The sequence below is a fragment of the Gymnoscopelus braueri genome (genome assembly GCF_963280865.1).
Source record: "Gymnoscopelus braueri genome assembly, contig: SCAFFOLD_195, whole genome shotgun sequence".
Taxonomy (NCBI): Eukaryota; Metazoa; Chordata; class Actinopteri; order Myctophiformes; family Myctophidae; genus Gymnoscopelus; species Gymnoscopelus braueri.
This window is the reverse complement of record NW_027660507.1, coordinates 2,290-19,922: the sequence shown is the minus strand read 5'-3', so window position 1 is coordinate 19,922 and position 17,633 is coordinate 2,290. Positions and strand designations below refer to the sequence as shown.

General features: G+C 40.2%; 1 protein-coding gene across 2 annotated transcripts in view; it reads right to left on the bottom strand.

The window, feature by feature from the left end:
• LOC308081491 (CDP-diacylglycerol--glycerol-3-phosphate 3-phosphatidyltransferase, mitochondrial-like) overlaps positions 1-11,802 on the bottom strand; it is a 37,103-nt gene extending 25,301 nt beyond the window's left edge. For both annotated transcript variants that reach the window (XM_080457866.1, XM_080457867.1), the window contains exons 1-4: positions 11,670-11,802; positions 3,474-3,678; positions 1,780-1,857; positions 299-398 (exon numbers count right to left, since the gene is read on the bottom strand). In XM_080457866.1, the coding sequence (XP_080313992.1) occupies positions 299-398; positions 1,780-1,857; positions 3,474-3,678; positions 11,670-11,785 (499 nt within the window). In that variant the 5' untranslated portion in view covers positions 11,786-11,802. The remainder of the gene's footprint in view (positions 1-298; positions 399-1,779; positions 1,858-3,473; positions 3,679-11,669) is intronic.
• Between the last annotated feature and the right edge of the window lie 5,831 nt (positions 11,803-17,633).

The following is a 17,633-nucleotide window of genomic DNA, read 5'->3' as shown; positions in this document are numbered from 1 at the left end:
AAGATCCAGTCATACTGGAGATAAATATTCTGTGACTACTTGAAAAAGGTAAGAAAATCGATAATTTTTTTATTTACTTGGCACTGAATGAGTTAAGAGGTTGAGAAATTGGTCAATAGCCAACTTTCGGCTAGTTTCGTATGTGTTTAATCTCTCTTTTTAATCTAACCCGTTTCTTTCCTGATGCCAGGGCCCAGGGTTTTTCCCAGACAGATTCAGTAGACGTTTATCTTTAGCGGCATGACACGTCAAATCAGCCTCGTGCAAAACGCATACTTGGTGCCACGCACGCACGTACCTCGCGAGCCACGTGTGTAGTCCAACAAGACGGAGACTTTGAGGTCAGGGGCGTCCCCGTCTTCCTGTGAGCGTTGCAGTGCCTCCTCCATACAGTCCACCTGCACACCAACAGGTGAGGAACCGTCATTACAGGTGCATGTACACACACACACACACACACACACCCACTTATCTTATGACAGCGTGAATAACCACCACCACAGGTAGTGGTGAAAAAAGTACTAAACATTTTTACTTAATCCATTAATTAAGACCGGTCCAACAGCCCACCAGTGAGAGACGGAGTGAGTTGGCAGAGATTGTGGCATCTTATAATGAGCATTAGGCCTGTCACAATTATTACATAATCGCAATTATTTGAGATAATCACAATTATTTTTGCATAATCGTCATACTTGTTTCCATGTAAAAAGAAAAAATCATTCTGTTTGGGGTTTTCCCCCTTACTGCCCTCGCTCTCTAAATTGGAAAAGGATGTTTTGGCTTTTGTCACTATTGGCTAGGAGACTTGTTTTAAATATTTGGAAATCACCTACTTCCCCCTCTCACACTCATTGGATAAGAAGAGACATCTTGCACTGTCTAAAACTAGAAAAGATAAGATTCTCATTGATTGGCTCCTCCAGTAAGTTTGGGAAGGTAATGAGGTCCATTCTTTCAATTTGTCCGGAATTTGAATCCGTCTCTGATTGGGGATACGGATACGTGAGGTCTGGTGGAACGCTGATATGATGGGCTTGCTGTGGCAGGAGTGTTGTGATGTGGATTTTAAATGTGTCATGGATATGTACCGTTTGACTGATTTGTTGTTTTGTTCTGTCTGTGATTATCTGTTTTATAATATTTTATATTACCTGTATTTCCTGTATGTTTTGGGGTGATAATTCAATCTGTTTACTGACATTTTTTGTATTTGATGGATCGCACTGGAGGAAGCTTTTATGTGTCTGTTCAAGTGCCAACTTTTGATGCTGAATGCTTCTGTGGAAAATCCAATAAACAAAGTAAAAAAAATAACTAAAAAAAATAGCAGATCTACAAGCTTACAACACGTCACGAACGTGTTGTAACCTTGTAGACCAGCTACTGTATTTCCACTACTATTACATGTTTTTGGAAAGTATAAAAATATAAATGTGTCAGTCATTTCTTTGTATTCAAGTTATGTCATATCTGCCCAGTGCAATTTGCGATCATGAAGCCTAAAAACCAAACGGAAATAAAAATTGTGTTCATATGTTCCAATGTTCAATGCCAAAACACAATTAAATCGTTAATACATTTTTTTTGTGTGACAATGAATCGTCAACCAGATATATGAACATATAGAAAACAGAAAATTGGGTGAAGAGCTCCATTAACTACACCTTAGTTGTGAAGTTCTAAAACTGAAACCAAAGTGTGCACACACTCACACACAGTCACACACACACACACACACACACACACACACACACACACACACACTCTCTCTCTCACCAGGTCTTGCTCCAGGGGGCCTGTTCCCAGATATAGCGAGGCCATCACCACTCTCCTCTTGGCTGTTTTTATACGTGCCTGAGAAAACAAACAACATGTCATAACATCAGAGGAGAATAAAAAAGAAATAGAAAACTCAAATCAAACCACCGCCAATGTAACAAGACACTTTAAAAGCATACTTAGCATGACTGCAGTCATGTTTTTGGTTGTTGAGGGTTGGCTCATTGATTCAACATTCTTTTATTGTTACATCCTCCCATTATACATGGCTGTATCCTATTACACAAGTATAAGAGAGTAAAACATCTTGGGTTTTGACTCAACATTGCAGCAACAACAGACATTGCAAAAAACAACATTAAAAATCTATAAAAAACAGCAGTAACAATGGCACTAAAAATACAAAATACAAAAGCGAATGCACAATTTGAGGTGCCTTTGTTCAGGTGATGTGTGCATGCCATCACATGGCTTGGTTGAATGTTCGATTCTGCGGGCTGTTATTTCGTGATAGCAAACCACTGCCGTTACGAATAACAGACGGTCGCAAGTTCTGATTAATAGACCGAGCACCTGGATCATATCCAGCCACGGTGATGCTTGGATCTTGCTCTGCCGTATTCAACATGGCCAAGTAACAAACAATCTCATTTTACAGCCAAACGTAAATGTTTCTGAAAACATCTGAAAAATAGGAAAGGCAATAACAGAATCTTGATTCACATTTGATCAGCACTGCCACTGCCTATGTGGGATAGTTTGACGAGCTTGTTGTCACATGCATCACATGTGACACAGCTGTCTCAGCTGTCACTTCACTTTGTCACAAATAGCTAGGCTCTGTAACTGCATAACTGTTAGTCTGGGACTACAGTTATGCACAGAGACGATTTTGCGAGAGCACAGTCTGCACTCTGCAGTGACTATGAATGACTTCTTTTAAAAGCACGCATCACCCCCACCCTTAACAGCTTGTCACCCTTATGTCACCCTACCCTCTCTCTCTCTCTCTGACAACCATATCATTTTTATACATTTACAAGCAGAACAATAAGCCGCCAAGCTCTGCGTTATCAGCTTTCCCAGTGTTGCTGGGGTTATTGTGCTGTCAGCTTTTGTCTCTCTCTATCCCTCTCTCCCTTCTCTTTCTTAAGGCCAAACAGCACCAATGCAACTAGTCGCAACAAAACAGTTTTAAGGTCAACCGCACCAATGCAACTCCTTGCAACTGCCATCGGGGATAATGGTTGCAAGGAGTTGCATGGCAAATCATTGGTGTGGAGTGGCCTTTAAGGCTACAAGAACAATCAAGTATTGTCTTAGAGATTATTATATAGATTACTTTTTCGCACTGTGGGCATCTGCTATTTCTGCTATTTTGGAAAAACAAATCCCCCCCAAATCAATTACTGTGTCACTCTCTCACCCCACCCACGACTCAATTAAGTGACCAGAGACCGAGCTTTGGGGGAGCTTGTTTTAACAAGACACTTTTATCTGTCACAGACACTCTGGAACTGTTTGCTACAATGCCATGGTCGAGGACACACATGACCTATGAGGTGTGAAGCAAATGTTGACTTCCTGCCTAATTGCTGTTGTTAAGGCCTCGACATGTGTAAAACAAATACATTTCTATCACTCTAGGCAGTACACAAGACAATTTGAATTATATATACTGTACACCAGACCTTCATAGCCTGGTAGAACTGGTCAGGAGAGGTGAGGATGTGCACGTGGTTGCCTGGCACCCTGAAGGCGGGGACGTGCTCCGCCATCCAGCTGAAGCGGGCGTGGAGGCTGCCATCCGCTCCCTGGGTCCCGGTGGGCCTGGAGATGTGAAGAGGGGCCGGGTCCGACTCCGCCAGGAGGGGGGCCAGCAGCAGCACTGAGGACCTGTAAGAGATCAGTGGCCAGTGAGAAATAAGCAACCTGGTTCATGAAAACGAGCCCAAAAGAAGGGGCCAAGACCAAGACAGGGTCCCCACACATTTTTAGCAATGAATTTCCAAAACTTTTCCAAAACTTTTCCAGAATATTTAGCCCAATTTCCAGGCCTATATAACAATCATTCAGCGCAATAATGTGTCTCTTACTCCTATGTAGAATGCCCAAAGATAGGCAGTGTAGCAAAAATAAAGCATAGAATATAGAATAGTACAATTTCATTAAAAACTTCGTGCAAAATTAGGGCATAGCTCACTGGAAGACTCATTATGGCAACCGTATGACTTATTTTATTTAAATAATATATGCCATCACACAGCCCGTTCGGCGAAAAACTACTTATGTTACATATTTCGTGTAATGTTATACATGTTTATGAAAATGTTTTGTATTAACAAAATCAATAGCCAAAAACAATGCATAGCCAAATATTTTTCCAGGACCCTTGATAAATTCCAGGACCTTTGATCAATTCCCAAACTTTTCCAGTACTGGATTATTTTTTTTTCTATTTCAAAATATTTCCAGGAATTTCATGACCGTGGGGACCCTGCCAAGAGCACTTCAACATACAGTATATACTGCTATTTGAAAATAGACGATCTACAAGCTCACAACGCGTCGTGTTCACCTTGGTTCACGACGCGTTGTGAGCTTGTAGATTGGTTCACTCATATGGTGCAATAATGAGGCTCTTACTCCAGTGTGTTATCAATGCCCCAAGATAGACTCTAGTGAAAGGGACACGTGAAAAAACATAACAGATCTACAAGCTCACAACATATCACAGTGCAACGCGTTGTTAGCTTGTCGATCTATTATTTTTGTCACGTGACGTCCTGTATAAATTAGGCCGCTCAGCTCGTGCAGCACAGCACTAAATTGTACCATGTTACATATATAAAATTTTGACCAAAACCATATATATCCAAACATTTTCCAAAACATTTGATTCATTCCAAACCTTTTCCAGGCCTGGATTTTTTTTTTTCAAATTCTAAAAATATTTCCAGGAATGTCATGACCGTGGGAACCTTGACACAATTGTTTTTTTTATGTTATTTCTGTATCCTATTGGCACAGAGTAAAGAATACACTCCTGTTACCTGACAGCACACCTGCTGAGCACGCAGATTTGAGTCTTCAAATAGAACACTGTCACGAGACTAGAGATCGTAAAAGTGGCATGAGATGCACGTGAGACAACAGCTTGTGATGCAGATTTGATCCCGCAACATCGCAGTCCAACAATGGCATGCGCCCCAGCCGGCAGAGCCAGCGGGATGAAGGGGAAACGAAGCGCTACCTCAGTCACCCCACTCACACAGTCGTTGGATTTCTTTTTAAACCATTTACAACGTGGCATCCCTATTTTGAGCATGTCAATATAGGAAAATATTTTCCAAAAGGATTTTTAAATGAAGATCTACAAGCTCCCAAAAATATTCTAAAACGTACAAAAACTGTGGAAAATGTTGTTCAACGCGTCTCCTAATTGCTACACATTGTGAGCTTGTGAGCTCTTCAACTTTCACCACACAACACCATTGCACGATGAAGAATATACTTCATTGTACAATGGTGAAATAAAATACCGTAGGTCTCTTCAGTGGTTATTTAATCAAGCAACAGAGTAAGGAACTAACTAATTACTTTCATAATCGATTAATCTATCAAGTGAAAAACAAAAGAAACCCAGGCCAACGACCACAAAATACATATGGTTTTGATGATTACTGTCTGTGTGTGTGTGTGTGTGTGTGTGTGTGTGTGTGTGTGTGTGTGTGTGTGTGTGTGTGTGTGTGTGTGTGTGTGTGTGTGTGTGTGGCTTCTGTCTAGTGACCTTCAATTCACCCCAATTTCTTCCCCTTTCTCTCTGCCGCATCCGTCACAAGTCTGACTCTGCCACCACATTAAATGAAGTAGGATGGAGCTGGAACCTCAGGCGAGACTGTGATTTTTTTGCCAATGGGTTCCCAGATTGCTCTCACACACACACACACACACACACACACACACACACACACACACACACACACACACACACACACACACACACACTTTGTATTACTGTACTTGAGGAGGACATCAACATGTTTAACCCTAAAAGCCTGAGTTATAACTCAGTTGCGCTCCTGTGTCGCACACACAAAATAGCCGATCTACAAGCTCACAAGCTCGTAGATCGGCTATTTTCGGGGGTGACCACACCAGAGCCTCCTCGAACCCTTAAACCGAACACGCAAAAGAGCTATTCCTAACCTGACTCTTTTCCTAAATGTGTTAAAGCCTAACTCCACAAATATTTGCAAGCATAAAAATAACATTTCTCTAGTGAGGAGGACCAGGAAACTTATCCTCACAATGTCTCTTTCTCAAATTCTACTATACTTGTGAGGACATCTGGCCCTCACAAGTATAGTCAAATAAAATAAGTACACACACACACACACACATGCAGTCAGAAGTCATTTCGCTGCATTATTTTGTCTTCATAGGCGCTGCCGTCAGTGGCGGAAAGTAACTTTTACTTTACTGGAGTATTTTCAGTTTTCAGTACTTTTACTCCACTACATCTCAGAGGCAAATAATTGTACTTTTTACTCCACTACAATGATTTGAAAACTTTAGTAGTAGATTTAGATTATTATTACAAAACCACTTCAGACCTATATACTTCAAATAGCCGATCTACAAGCTCACATGCTGAGCTTGTAGATCTGCTATTTTCAACGGATTTTTTTAAATAATTTTATCCATTTGAAAACGTATGAAATAGGACGTTTTGTACTTTTACTCAAGGAACATTTTTGAATGCCCGAACTTGTCCTTGTAACAGACTATTTCCACAATAGGGTATTGATAATGTTTACTTAAGTACTTCTTCCATCACTGGGCTGGCTGGCTGCTGTTGACAGTCTGGGGACACAGAGTTCGGGTTCGAGGAGAGAACAATAGGAGCAAAACAACAGCTTAAAGAAACTGTCTGAGTGAAACCATCAGGGGAGAGACAAAAAACATTGAACCCAGTTCAAACAACACACAACGCACACAACGCCCCTGGAGGCTCTAGTCTAGGACAATGAGACGATGCCTCGCTGGAGCTCTTGCATCGACATGTGGAAGGAAGGGGGATTTCACGGCGGTTTTAAGGGCTCTTTTCCAATCAAATCACATGCAGTTTAATGTGACGACGCATCGTTTTATAACTGCTGCAAAGACGACTTTCTTATTGGGCTGCAACCATCGATTTTCATCTTCTTAGTGATTATTCTATGCATTACTTTTCCAATTAATCTTATAATCAAGAAGCGTGTTTTTTTTTATCATAGATATAGAAACCTAGATACTTCATTGGCCTCTGCAATTCATTGTTCGCGTCTTTTCCGGGACTTGTCAGAATCTAGTCGTATAAAAACATCCCGATATATTTTTATACAACTAGATTCTGACAAGTCCTGGAAAAGACGTGCTGTGATTGGCCAGTAGTCAGACAGGAAGCTTGCCTTCTCCAAAATGCCGCCCGAGATACAAGACGCCTCAGAGGCGGAGGAGGCGTCTACCTTTATACGTCTATGGTTTTTATGCCTTTATTGAAATGGGGAGAGAGAGATGAGGAGTGACATGCCGCAATGGCCGTCGGGATCGGGACTCGAACCTGTGACACGCTGTCAGGCTACATTCAGCCTAGGTGCCTGGATCGCTGGCGCCGAGAAGCATGTTTTATTTTTATTTATATATACATAAACAAATTAATAACCACTTAAGTGTTGTTTTATACTTTGTCGTGCAACTGTGTTGTGCAACAATAGGCCAAGAAAGCCAATATACAAATGGATTTTTTTTTTTTACATTATTGAAACTTTTCACCTATAATGATGACATGCCAAAAACAGGCGTTGATTATTAATCAATTATTGTATTAAATGAGCGATAATCGATACGTTTTTATAACCAATTAAATAATTAACTGTTGCACCATGGCTTCCTTGTGTTCATAGCTTGGGCTAAACCCCATCATGAGTTTTATTGCAGTCATCATTGCAAACTACAAAGGTTGGCTCAATGACGGCAACCTTATGCAAGGTACTAGGCTTCCTACCTGACCCCAAAGGGTCAAAGAGTTACTGGCTATTAACTAGCCAAAGATAGAGGGTGATTGATGGTAGAATGATAAGAGCACCGTTTACAAAACGCAGGCTGGCCAGTTATGAGTCCAAATAAAATATTAAACCAAGCTGCAGCTAATGAGCCTGGACTGCGCCATTACAAGGGGTGTATTCTAAATCTAAAACCTTAATAAATACAGTAATATACCTATACATTTAACCCACATAAATACATGACAAATCTCTATGAACTACAAAAATAATGATTCTTCATCCTTCGCACTATACTACAACATAAATATTAGCAATTGCAAACGCACATCACAACCCCCCCCCCCCCCCCCACCGACATCCTGACTATGGTCCAGCCCAATCTACTGAAACTCACAACCGGTAATGTTAAGCATTCAATCAAAACTCAATAACAACATCACACTACAAATATATTGCTCTCTCCCTATTGCACTAAGGTAAACTGTGCAAATTAATAAAAGTGCAAATGTCATTCAATAAGTAAGGGTTACATGTGCAAGCAGAAGTAACAGAGGACCTCTCTCTGTTACAAGTCTGTTGATTACCTTTGATGCAGTAGTGGTCTTTTTTCTTAATTTTTTTTAGGTATTGAAAAGGTCTTAAAAGTCATTCAATTGTCACTTTACTGTCATCTAGGGACCCCCCCCCCTAAATCATGTGGGGACCCCCCTGGAGGTTCCGACCCACAGGTTGAGAACCACTGTTCTAGGGTGCCAAGAAAAGGGAATTTTGCAGAGAAATGGAGACTAAAGTGAATAAAGTAAGGCTAGATGTGTTTATAACAGAAGAACTATTCAGTACGTCATTGTAATCTGTGTGTGTGTGTGTGTGTGTGTGTGTGTGTGTGTGTGTGTGTGTGTGTGTGTGTGTGTGTGTGTGTGTGCACCGGATTCCATTGGTCTGATGATTTGATTTAAACCATGTGATGGACATAACATCTCTAATTGCACTTCCTATAAAAGGCATTGCATCTCACTTAATGGCTGATTTTCACGCGTTGTGAACTTGTGAGCTTAAAGGTTTAATGACATTCACTTTTACACCACATTCAAAGTCTTTGTCCTGGTCCTTCAAAAGTGTACAAAAAGTATTAAGTGAAAATTCCATTCCAGTGATCCATGGCAGGTGTTTTTCTCTCACATTTCTAAAGCCTTTTCAACTGCAATGAAAAAAGAAATCTTTGCCTGCGGGTGTCGCTGGTGAGGGATTTTGCCTGTCAATCATCGCCTCTGCTCCGCCCCCCCCAAAGGAAAGGATAGGGGAGGGGAGGGGCGAGGAGGAGAGTGGGCGGGATTATTCGACAGTGACCTCACTGTCGAAGGGCCAAGCTCAGATTACTTTTCAGCCTAATTATTCAGAAAACCCCAGACCACAGAAAATCCACTGAATGTTTTAAGTTCAGGTTTTTTGGGTGTAATTGAGGTCATAAAACCCCAAATAAAACATTGAAAATAAAAAAAGTGAAAATGAATGTCATGATACCTTTAAAGATCTGCTATTTTTGGTATCAATCACCCTTTACATACATCGGTAACCGGAAGACTCGCCCCAAAACACACTCGCCCCCCAGCGGTTCTTGTACTCTTGTATTTGTTTTGCTGAGGTTAAGGTTAGGATTAGGCATAGTTTTACTGAGTTTACGTTTAGGAATACCTGTTGGCGACCGTTCCGAGGTTATCGGATTTGAACCAGGGCGAGCTTGTTTTGGGACGAGCGTCATTTGTATTCCATATATCCACCACCAACCACTACAGAATCACAGCCAGATTTGCCTGCAGGGCTGTCATTTATATGTCTAAAGTTTGTCCACGTTAATTGAGCGGATATATGAAACTTAAATCTGTGGTTAAGTGATCTGTGTCGCTATAAACCAGCCATGCCAGAGGCGAATCTACCAACGCACAACAGTCAATTTCCATGTTACATGATGCCATACAAGTAGGCTATTCCCAGATCAAATTAAGCTCAGGTGAGTACTATAACACAGTGTTCTGTTCTTTAGAGATAATAAGCTTGGGAGATCATATAAAGGGAAGATAATTGGCATATTGAGAAGGGTTTGAAAAGGACAAGTTATATCATAATAATAAGTGCACTGGGGAGAGAGCTAGGGCTTAAGGTGTCAGAGGTGGAAAGTAACTGAGCACATTTACTTAAGTACAATTTTGAGGTACTTTTAATTTACTGGAGTGTTTCAAAATGTTTATACCTTTTACTTTTACTTGAGAAACACCACAGAGTCAAATATTGTGCTTTTTGATTTGTAAGGGAAGTGATTCTTTGGATTGGAAAGTGATTCTTTGGATTGGAAAGCCCCGGTTGTACTCTTACAATTTGCCTTTTGATGTGCTCTTGTGTGTTTCTTTGTATATGAATGTTTAACTGCGTGTGTATCTATAGTCGTATGGTCATTGTAGTATGCCGCTTGCCCTCCCTTTTATTTGTTATTGTTTTGCGTTTTGTTTTTTGTGTTTTTGTTTGTTCTCTTTGTATTATGTCTTTAATGTATATCATTCCAGTTTGTTTATTTGAATACAATTATGCCACAGCTTTCTGTGAAAAAAGAAAAAGTAAATAAAAAATATTATTACAAAATATATATATTGTGCTTTTTACTCCCACAACAATTATAAGAAAACTTTAGATACTAGTTACATTGTAGATTTCGATTATTATTACAAAACATACATTACCTGATAGATCTTCTATTTTCAAGAGATTTGAAAACTTGAAATGGGACAGTCTGCATAGTTTTACTTTTGGTACTTTGCGTACATTTTGATGCCAATACTTTTGTACTTTTACTCAAGTACATTTTGAATTCCAGACTTTTACTTGTAACAAGAGTACTTCTACATTGCAGTATTGATAGTTTTACTTAAGAAATGATTTGAGTACTTTTCCCACCACTGCAAGGTGTGTAGTGTACTACTATGGGAACATGCCTTGCAGTCAGGACACAATGTTACAGCAATTATGTAACATGATGAACCAGGCCAACTGCTGCAAAATGAATGGGGGAAAAACATTAATTACACCGACATAGCATCCAGATATGACATGAACTGAGCCTAAAATATAAAAATGTATATAATAGATATGGTTGTTGAGGTACTGTGTAATTAATTACTTTGACTCTTGTTTCGTAAACAGGAGAGGAGAGATGCAGGGTGACAGACTAGCCATGGATCACACGACGCTAGTCCGTCACGTCATGGCTGAACTTCAACTTGGTGTTTGCACTTTCTCCATTTACAGCCCGTACATCTACAATAACGTTCAGATTTAAAATATAAAGTGCTTACCCCACGGCCACAGATGTTAAAATTCTACTCGGGACCACAGAAGTACCCGTATCGTCCGTATTGTTCAATAAAAAGCATTTTAATCCGATCGGTGGCCATTTTCTTCCATTTTTTTCCCCATATACATTCAACTACGCGACCCTATTGGTTGGGAGGGGTATTGCACTCTGATACATTATAACGTTGAGAAAATGGCCACCAATCGGGTTAAAATGCTTTTTATTGAACAATACGGCATGATACGTGTACTTCTGAGGACCCGTACATAATTGTAACATCCGTGGCCATGGGGTCAATACTTTATATTTGTAATCTGAACGTTTATGTAGATGTACGGGCCGTAAATGGAGAAACTGAAAAGAACAGGTTGAAGTTTCGTCATGACTGTCATGATATGACAGCCATGTTTCAGGGCTAGACACAGTAAACAAGCCCATGGACGCCATTTATGTGGTGTTTCTCTGGCCTGCTCTGGATCTAAGTCATTCCTTACCCTCTCCTCCTGTCCCGTAACCCGAATAACCTGTCAGATATTCGGGTGAAGACCCCGGCGATGGCCGGTGTGTACACGGAGGACACCAGCCTCCTCCACGACATGGGAGCCGCCATTGTTGCTGCTATCAGCAGCGCAGTGTTGCCAGGTTTTGTGAGAGAGATAAGCAACCAGGTCTAGGAAAACAAGCCCAAAAGACGCAATCAGCTATTTGAAAATAGCCCAAAATCGCTTATAATAAGTCAACATGGCAACGCTGACCAGCAGCAGCAGTCAGGCAGCAGTTTGAATACACAACTTTATCAACAGGTCAGTGGTGGAAAAAGTACTCACATTTTTTACTTAAGTAAAAGTATCAATACTGCAATGTAGAAATACTCTGTTACAAGTAAAAGTCAGGAATTGAAAACGTGCTTGAGTAAAATACTTTTGTACTTTTACTCAACTACATTAAGGATTCTCGATTTTTACTTGTAACGTTGTAATTCTAAATTGCATCGTCAATACTGTATGGCCGTTTAGCTCAGTTGGTTAGAGCGTGGTGCTAATAACGCCAAGGTCGTGGGTTCGACCCACACAATGGCCAGTCTGTTTTTGAGGACCCCATTTGAAACGAGCCCTTGCAGCTTTTCTGGGCTTTTTCAATCCTATTAAGTTGACCTTGTATTGTGAACTGTACTTCCATGTGCTTTGTTTCTCTGCAAACTTCTAAATAAAGTATTCAGTCAATCAATCAATCAATCAATACTTTACTTAAGGAAAAAATGTGAGTGCTTTTTCCACCACTGAATATTTAACTCTGATTCTGTGAACATGTACACTTTATTATTATTATTATTATTACTATTATTATTATTATTGATATTATTATTGTTATTACTGTTATTATTATTATTTTTATTATTATTAATATTATTATTATTATTATTAACAAATAAGTTTCCTCTTTTTAATCTATAGTTTATAATGAAAACTCGTTGATCGAAAGGAGTTAAGTGCGACCTCTCGTGGCTGAATTCTGAAGTAAATGATCATATCTAAAAATTCTGCGGTCAAGTCAGCTACTATAATTATTAATATTATTACATTATTATTATTATTATTATTATTATTAGCCCATTATTATTATTATATGCTTTATATATACAAACAAATCGAATGAAATAACAGAACAAAAACAAGACAATATGTGCCAAAACGTGAACAAATGAAAAGTGCAGTTTAACATAAAAAAAAGCATTAAGCAACTTAGAGTAGTTACCTCTATCATTAAAGTGTATTTTGAATAGTATGATTATAAGTCAATGGTGGCTTTCTTGTCACCCAAACCTACTGGCATAATAAATGAGTATAAAGTGTAATAAAGTGGGCTGCTTGCACTAGCTTATGGAAGTCAATAGGTCCAAAAATAAAAAAATAAATACCACAATGAAATAAATAAAATCCACAATGAAATAAATAATGATGATATTTAAAAAAAAATGCAATTAAATATAAAAATAAATAAAAGACATGTATTTATTTATTGCATTATGTGTTTTATTTCATTGCGTTTTCTATTTATTTAATTGTGGTATTTATTTGTAATTTTTTGGACCTATATGGACTTCCATACTAGCTATTATAGTTGCATTTGGCCCCATATTCGTGTGGTTTGCGTGTAAACGTGGTATGCCGTCATCTATTCAGCCCCCATGATGTCGTCGATAAATTATATTCTGTATTTCTGCCATGAATAATGATGTTCTGCTTTTAACTTTTTCACCTTGTCGAGAAGAGAAGGGAACCCACAACCCACCAATACCAGGAAACAGTCCGCTAAAGGTCACACTGATTATTTATTGGCAATCTGCCAAGAGCGTGCGTGTGCGTGCGTGCGCGTGTGTGTGTGTGTGTGTGTGTGTGTGTGTGTGTGTGTGTGTGTGTGTGTGTGTGTGTGTGAGAGAGAGAGAGAGAGAGAGAGAGAGAGAGAGAGAGCATGCGTGTGTGTGTGCGTGCGTGCGTGTGTGCGTGCGTGTGTGTGTGTTTACTGGAAGAGCCTTCTGAGCGGGGAAAGGCGGAGCTCTTACGAACATCGGGGTTTTTATACTGGCCGGAGGAACAGCCTACCGTAAAGCCAACAACACATACGCACACACACACACGCACACACACACACACACACACACACACACACACACACACACACACACACACACACACACACGCACGCACGCACGCACGCACACACACACACACACACACACACACACACACACACGGAGAGAAGGAGAGGAACACAATATCAGCCACACATTCCACAGGACACACACACACAGGAACAGAAAGCCCACGCCAGGGACCCACATTCTGGATTTTTTAATGACTGACTTAATCATCTATACAGGCCTGGTGCTACTTGTGGGGAGTTCGGACACCTTATCCCCCCCGTCCACAGGACACAGGATAGGGGCCACATTCTACAAGGTAAGCGTTATAATAAGGAGCAAATAAAGCCCGCTTTTAATACAATACAAATGCATGCAAAAATCATGAAGGCATTGCAGAGGATCGGTATATTTTTTTAGACCGTATGGATCGCATCATCAATTCAAGACAAATTGTTAATGAATGTGTGCATTGATGGTGAAATGTTGGTTCAGGTTTAAAAATATATATTTTTTTGTGGAGAATATATTATTTTAGTGTTGAGTGTGTGTGTGCGCTTGGCTGCGGCGCAGTGCAGCCACGGTCGGTGTGCATGTGTTCAAACCGGTTCAAACACACTCTACACACACACACACAGCCTTGAACCTTTGCATTGGTCCTAGAAAGTAGGCTAATGGCATACATACGTGTATATATTATATGATATACAATTTCAGACCCTAGATATTTGTAAATATTTAAATATGTATATATTACCATAGCCACGGTCGGTGTGCATGTGTTCAAACCGATTCAAACACACTCTACAGCCTTTGCATTGGTCCGTATATAGACAGTAGGTAGTTAATGGTCTATACGCGTATGATATACAATGTTAGACCCTAGAGAATAGAGATAGAACAGAAGAATGGCGTCAACAGGAGGCGAATGCCCGCGCGGCATTGAGAGTCCCGTTATTATTATTATTATTATTATTATGGCGCCTCGCGTAACCGCGTTCACACCGGCAGCTACAAAGCTACAGGCTATACCATTCGTTTTCAACAGAAGCCATGCAGCGACATGAAGATACAAAGATACATCCGACGTTTTACAGCAGCTACAAAAAAAAAGTTGAGCTGGTTTCAACTTCAGCTACAAAGATACAAATCTACAAATTATGCTGTGTATGCTTTTGTATCTTTGTAGCTGCCAGTGTGAACGGAGCCTAAGCCCCGCTTCTGTATATATATATAGGCTGCATGTACGGTTGGTTTAACTACGAGAATGTAGGCTACAATGTCACCAAATGGACCCGTGGGCTATTTGATTACATTTTAGGCTACATTAGTAGCGAGTTATATAAATGGACACGTAATAATAACGCTGAGGATTTAGCTGTGTGTGTGTGTGTGTGTGTGTGTGTGTGTGTGTGTGTGTAGCCTGTTGGAGCAACAGCGACTCGAGGCGATTAGACCCAGACGGTATCCGGAAGCCTCGCCCCAAAACACACTCGCCCCCATTTTTTTCCGCGGACCGGTTGCCCCCAGCCCAGCGGTTCTTGTATTCTCTTCTCTATTTGTTTTACTGAGGATAAGGTTAGGAATAAGTTTAGTGTTGGGCATAGTTTTACCGAGGTTAAGTTTAGGAATAAGGTTAAGTTTAATAGGCATAGTTTTACTGAGTTTACTTAGGAATAAGATTAGGTTTAGGCATAGTTTTACTGAAGTTAGGTTTAGGAATAAGGTTAGGTTTAGGCATAGTTTTACTGAGGTTAGGTTTAGGAATAAGATTAGGTTTAGGCATAGTTTTACTGAGGTTAGGTTTAGGAATAAGGTTAGGTTTAGGCATAGTTTTACTGAGGTTAGGTTTAGGAATAAGGTTAAGTTTAGGCATAGTCTTACTGAGGTTACGGTTCAGGAATACCTGGTGGCGACCGTTCCGAGGTCGACGGATCTGACCCGGGGCGACTGTATTTTGGGGCGAGTGTTTTTGGTATTCGACCGTAGACTAGTATGCAGAGCAGGACGGGACATGCTATACAGAATGAAACTGGAGACCCGGGGCCTCTGCTCTGTGACGGGAGTGAATGGGAATGGGGGTTATTTATTGAAAGAGGAGAGAGAGAGAGGGGAGAGAGAGAGAGAGAGAGAGAGAGAGAGAGAGAGAGAGAGAGAGAGAGAGAGGAGAGGAGAGGAGAGGGGGAAAAAGCGCGCTGGACTCATTCACAATGACCCCGTTCCAGAATTCCCTTGCGGGACGTGCGATCGAAGACAATTGAAAGCAATCAGGATCTAGTTGCTGTCTGGCTGCTCAGTGCCTGCTCCAATCCGGGCTGCAGGACGGGACAGGCAGTGGTGGAAAAAAATACTCAATTTTTTTTATTTAAAGTAAAAGTATCAAACTATCAATACTACAATTTAGAAATACTCTATACAAGTCAAATACAAAAATGTACTTGAGTAAAAGTGCAAAAGTATTTGGTATAAAAATGTAGCCTACTTAAAGTACCAAAAGTAGAAAGTACTCATTATGCAGAATGTCCCATTTCAAGTTTTTTAATGTAAAATAGCAGATCTACAAGCTCACAATGCCTTGCATCGCACGCATTGTGAGCTTGTAGATCTGCTGTTTTCAAATGGCCGAAATGTATATAGGGCTGAAGTGGGTAATGTATGTTTTGTAATAATAATCAAAATCTACAAAGTAACCAGTAACTAAAGTGTTCAAATAAATGTAGTGGAGTAAAAGTACAATATTTGGATCCGAGATGTAGTGGAGTAGATGTAAAAGTATTGAAAATTGGAAATACTTGAGTAAATATACTTAGTTACTTTACAGGCACACGCCACCACCACCAGACCCCAGACCATGAACCATGAAGAATTTGTTTAAATTAGCTATATCTTAATATAACCCCCGCCACCAGCTCGCTCGCTTTACCGGCCGTGTGTGCATTCATCATCATTGAGATAATTGCACTTCACATGAATGATGAATTATGCTGAGAGAGGGAGAGAGAGAGAGAGAGAGAGAGAGAGAGAGAGAGAGAGAGAGAGAGAGAGAGAGAGAGAGAGAGAGAGAGAGAGAGAGAGAAACCATAGCCTAGAAGCGTTGCCATGTTGGTTTAAAGTCCAGCCAGAAGGCTAAATAAACACAAAAGTCCTGTTTGTAATCAGTGCTTATAGCCTACACACCATCTGAGAGATAGGCTACAATGCATATTAGATGTCACACATTTCGTGGTCTACACAGTCATGTTTGCTCATGTAGCTTTGAGCTGGCTGTTTTGACCTCTTTAAGCCTGAACAAATATGAAAATATGTGTGCCCGGGAGGAAGGGGTGGGACCCCCAGAAGAGAAGATTTATGTTAAAAACATTTTTTTAATTAAATTAAAATGTACTTTTATTTTCAAAAATGGCAGCTTGTATATCTGCTATTTTTGAACAGCCTTAAGTAGGCCTATACAATAGGTTTAAAGTGGTTGTGATGCTATATTAACAAATGTAACTGGGGACCCCCCTGGAACCCCACAACCACTGCTCTAATGCAGTGGTTCTCAACCTGTGGGTCGGGACTCGGGACCCCCGCAGGGGGGGTCTCCACATGATTTTGGGGGAGATGACAGTGAAGTGACAATTTAAGGACCTTTAAGACCTTTTTAATACCTGAAAAAAAAAGAAAGAAAGAAAAGAAATAAGACCATTACTGCATCAAAAGTATAATCAGCAAACTATACCAAAAAAACTGTTCAAATACAAGAAAGAGGCAAACATTGTGTAAATAGCCGATCTACAAGCTCACAACGCTTTGAAGATCGGCTATATTCACAGTG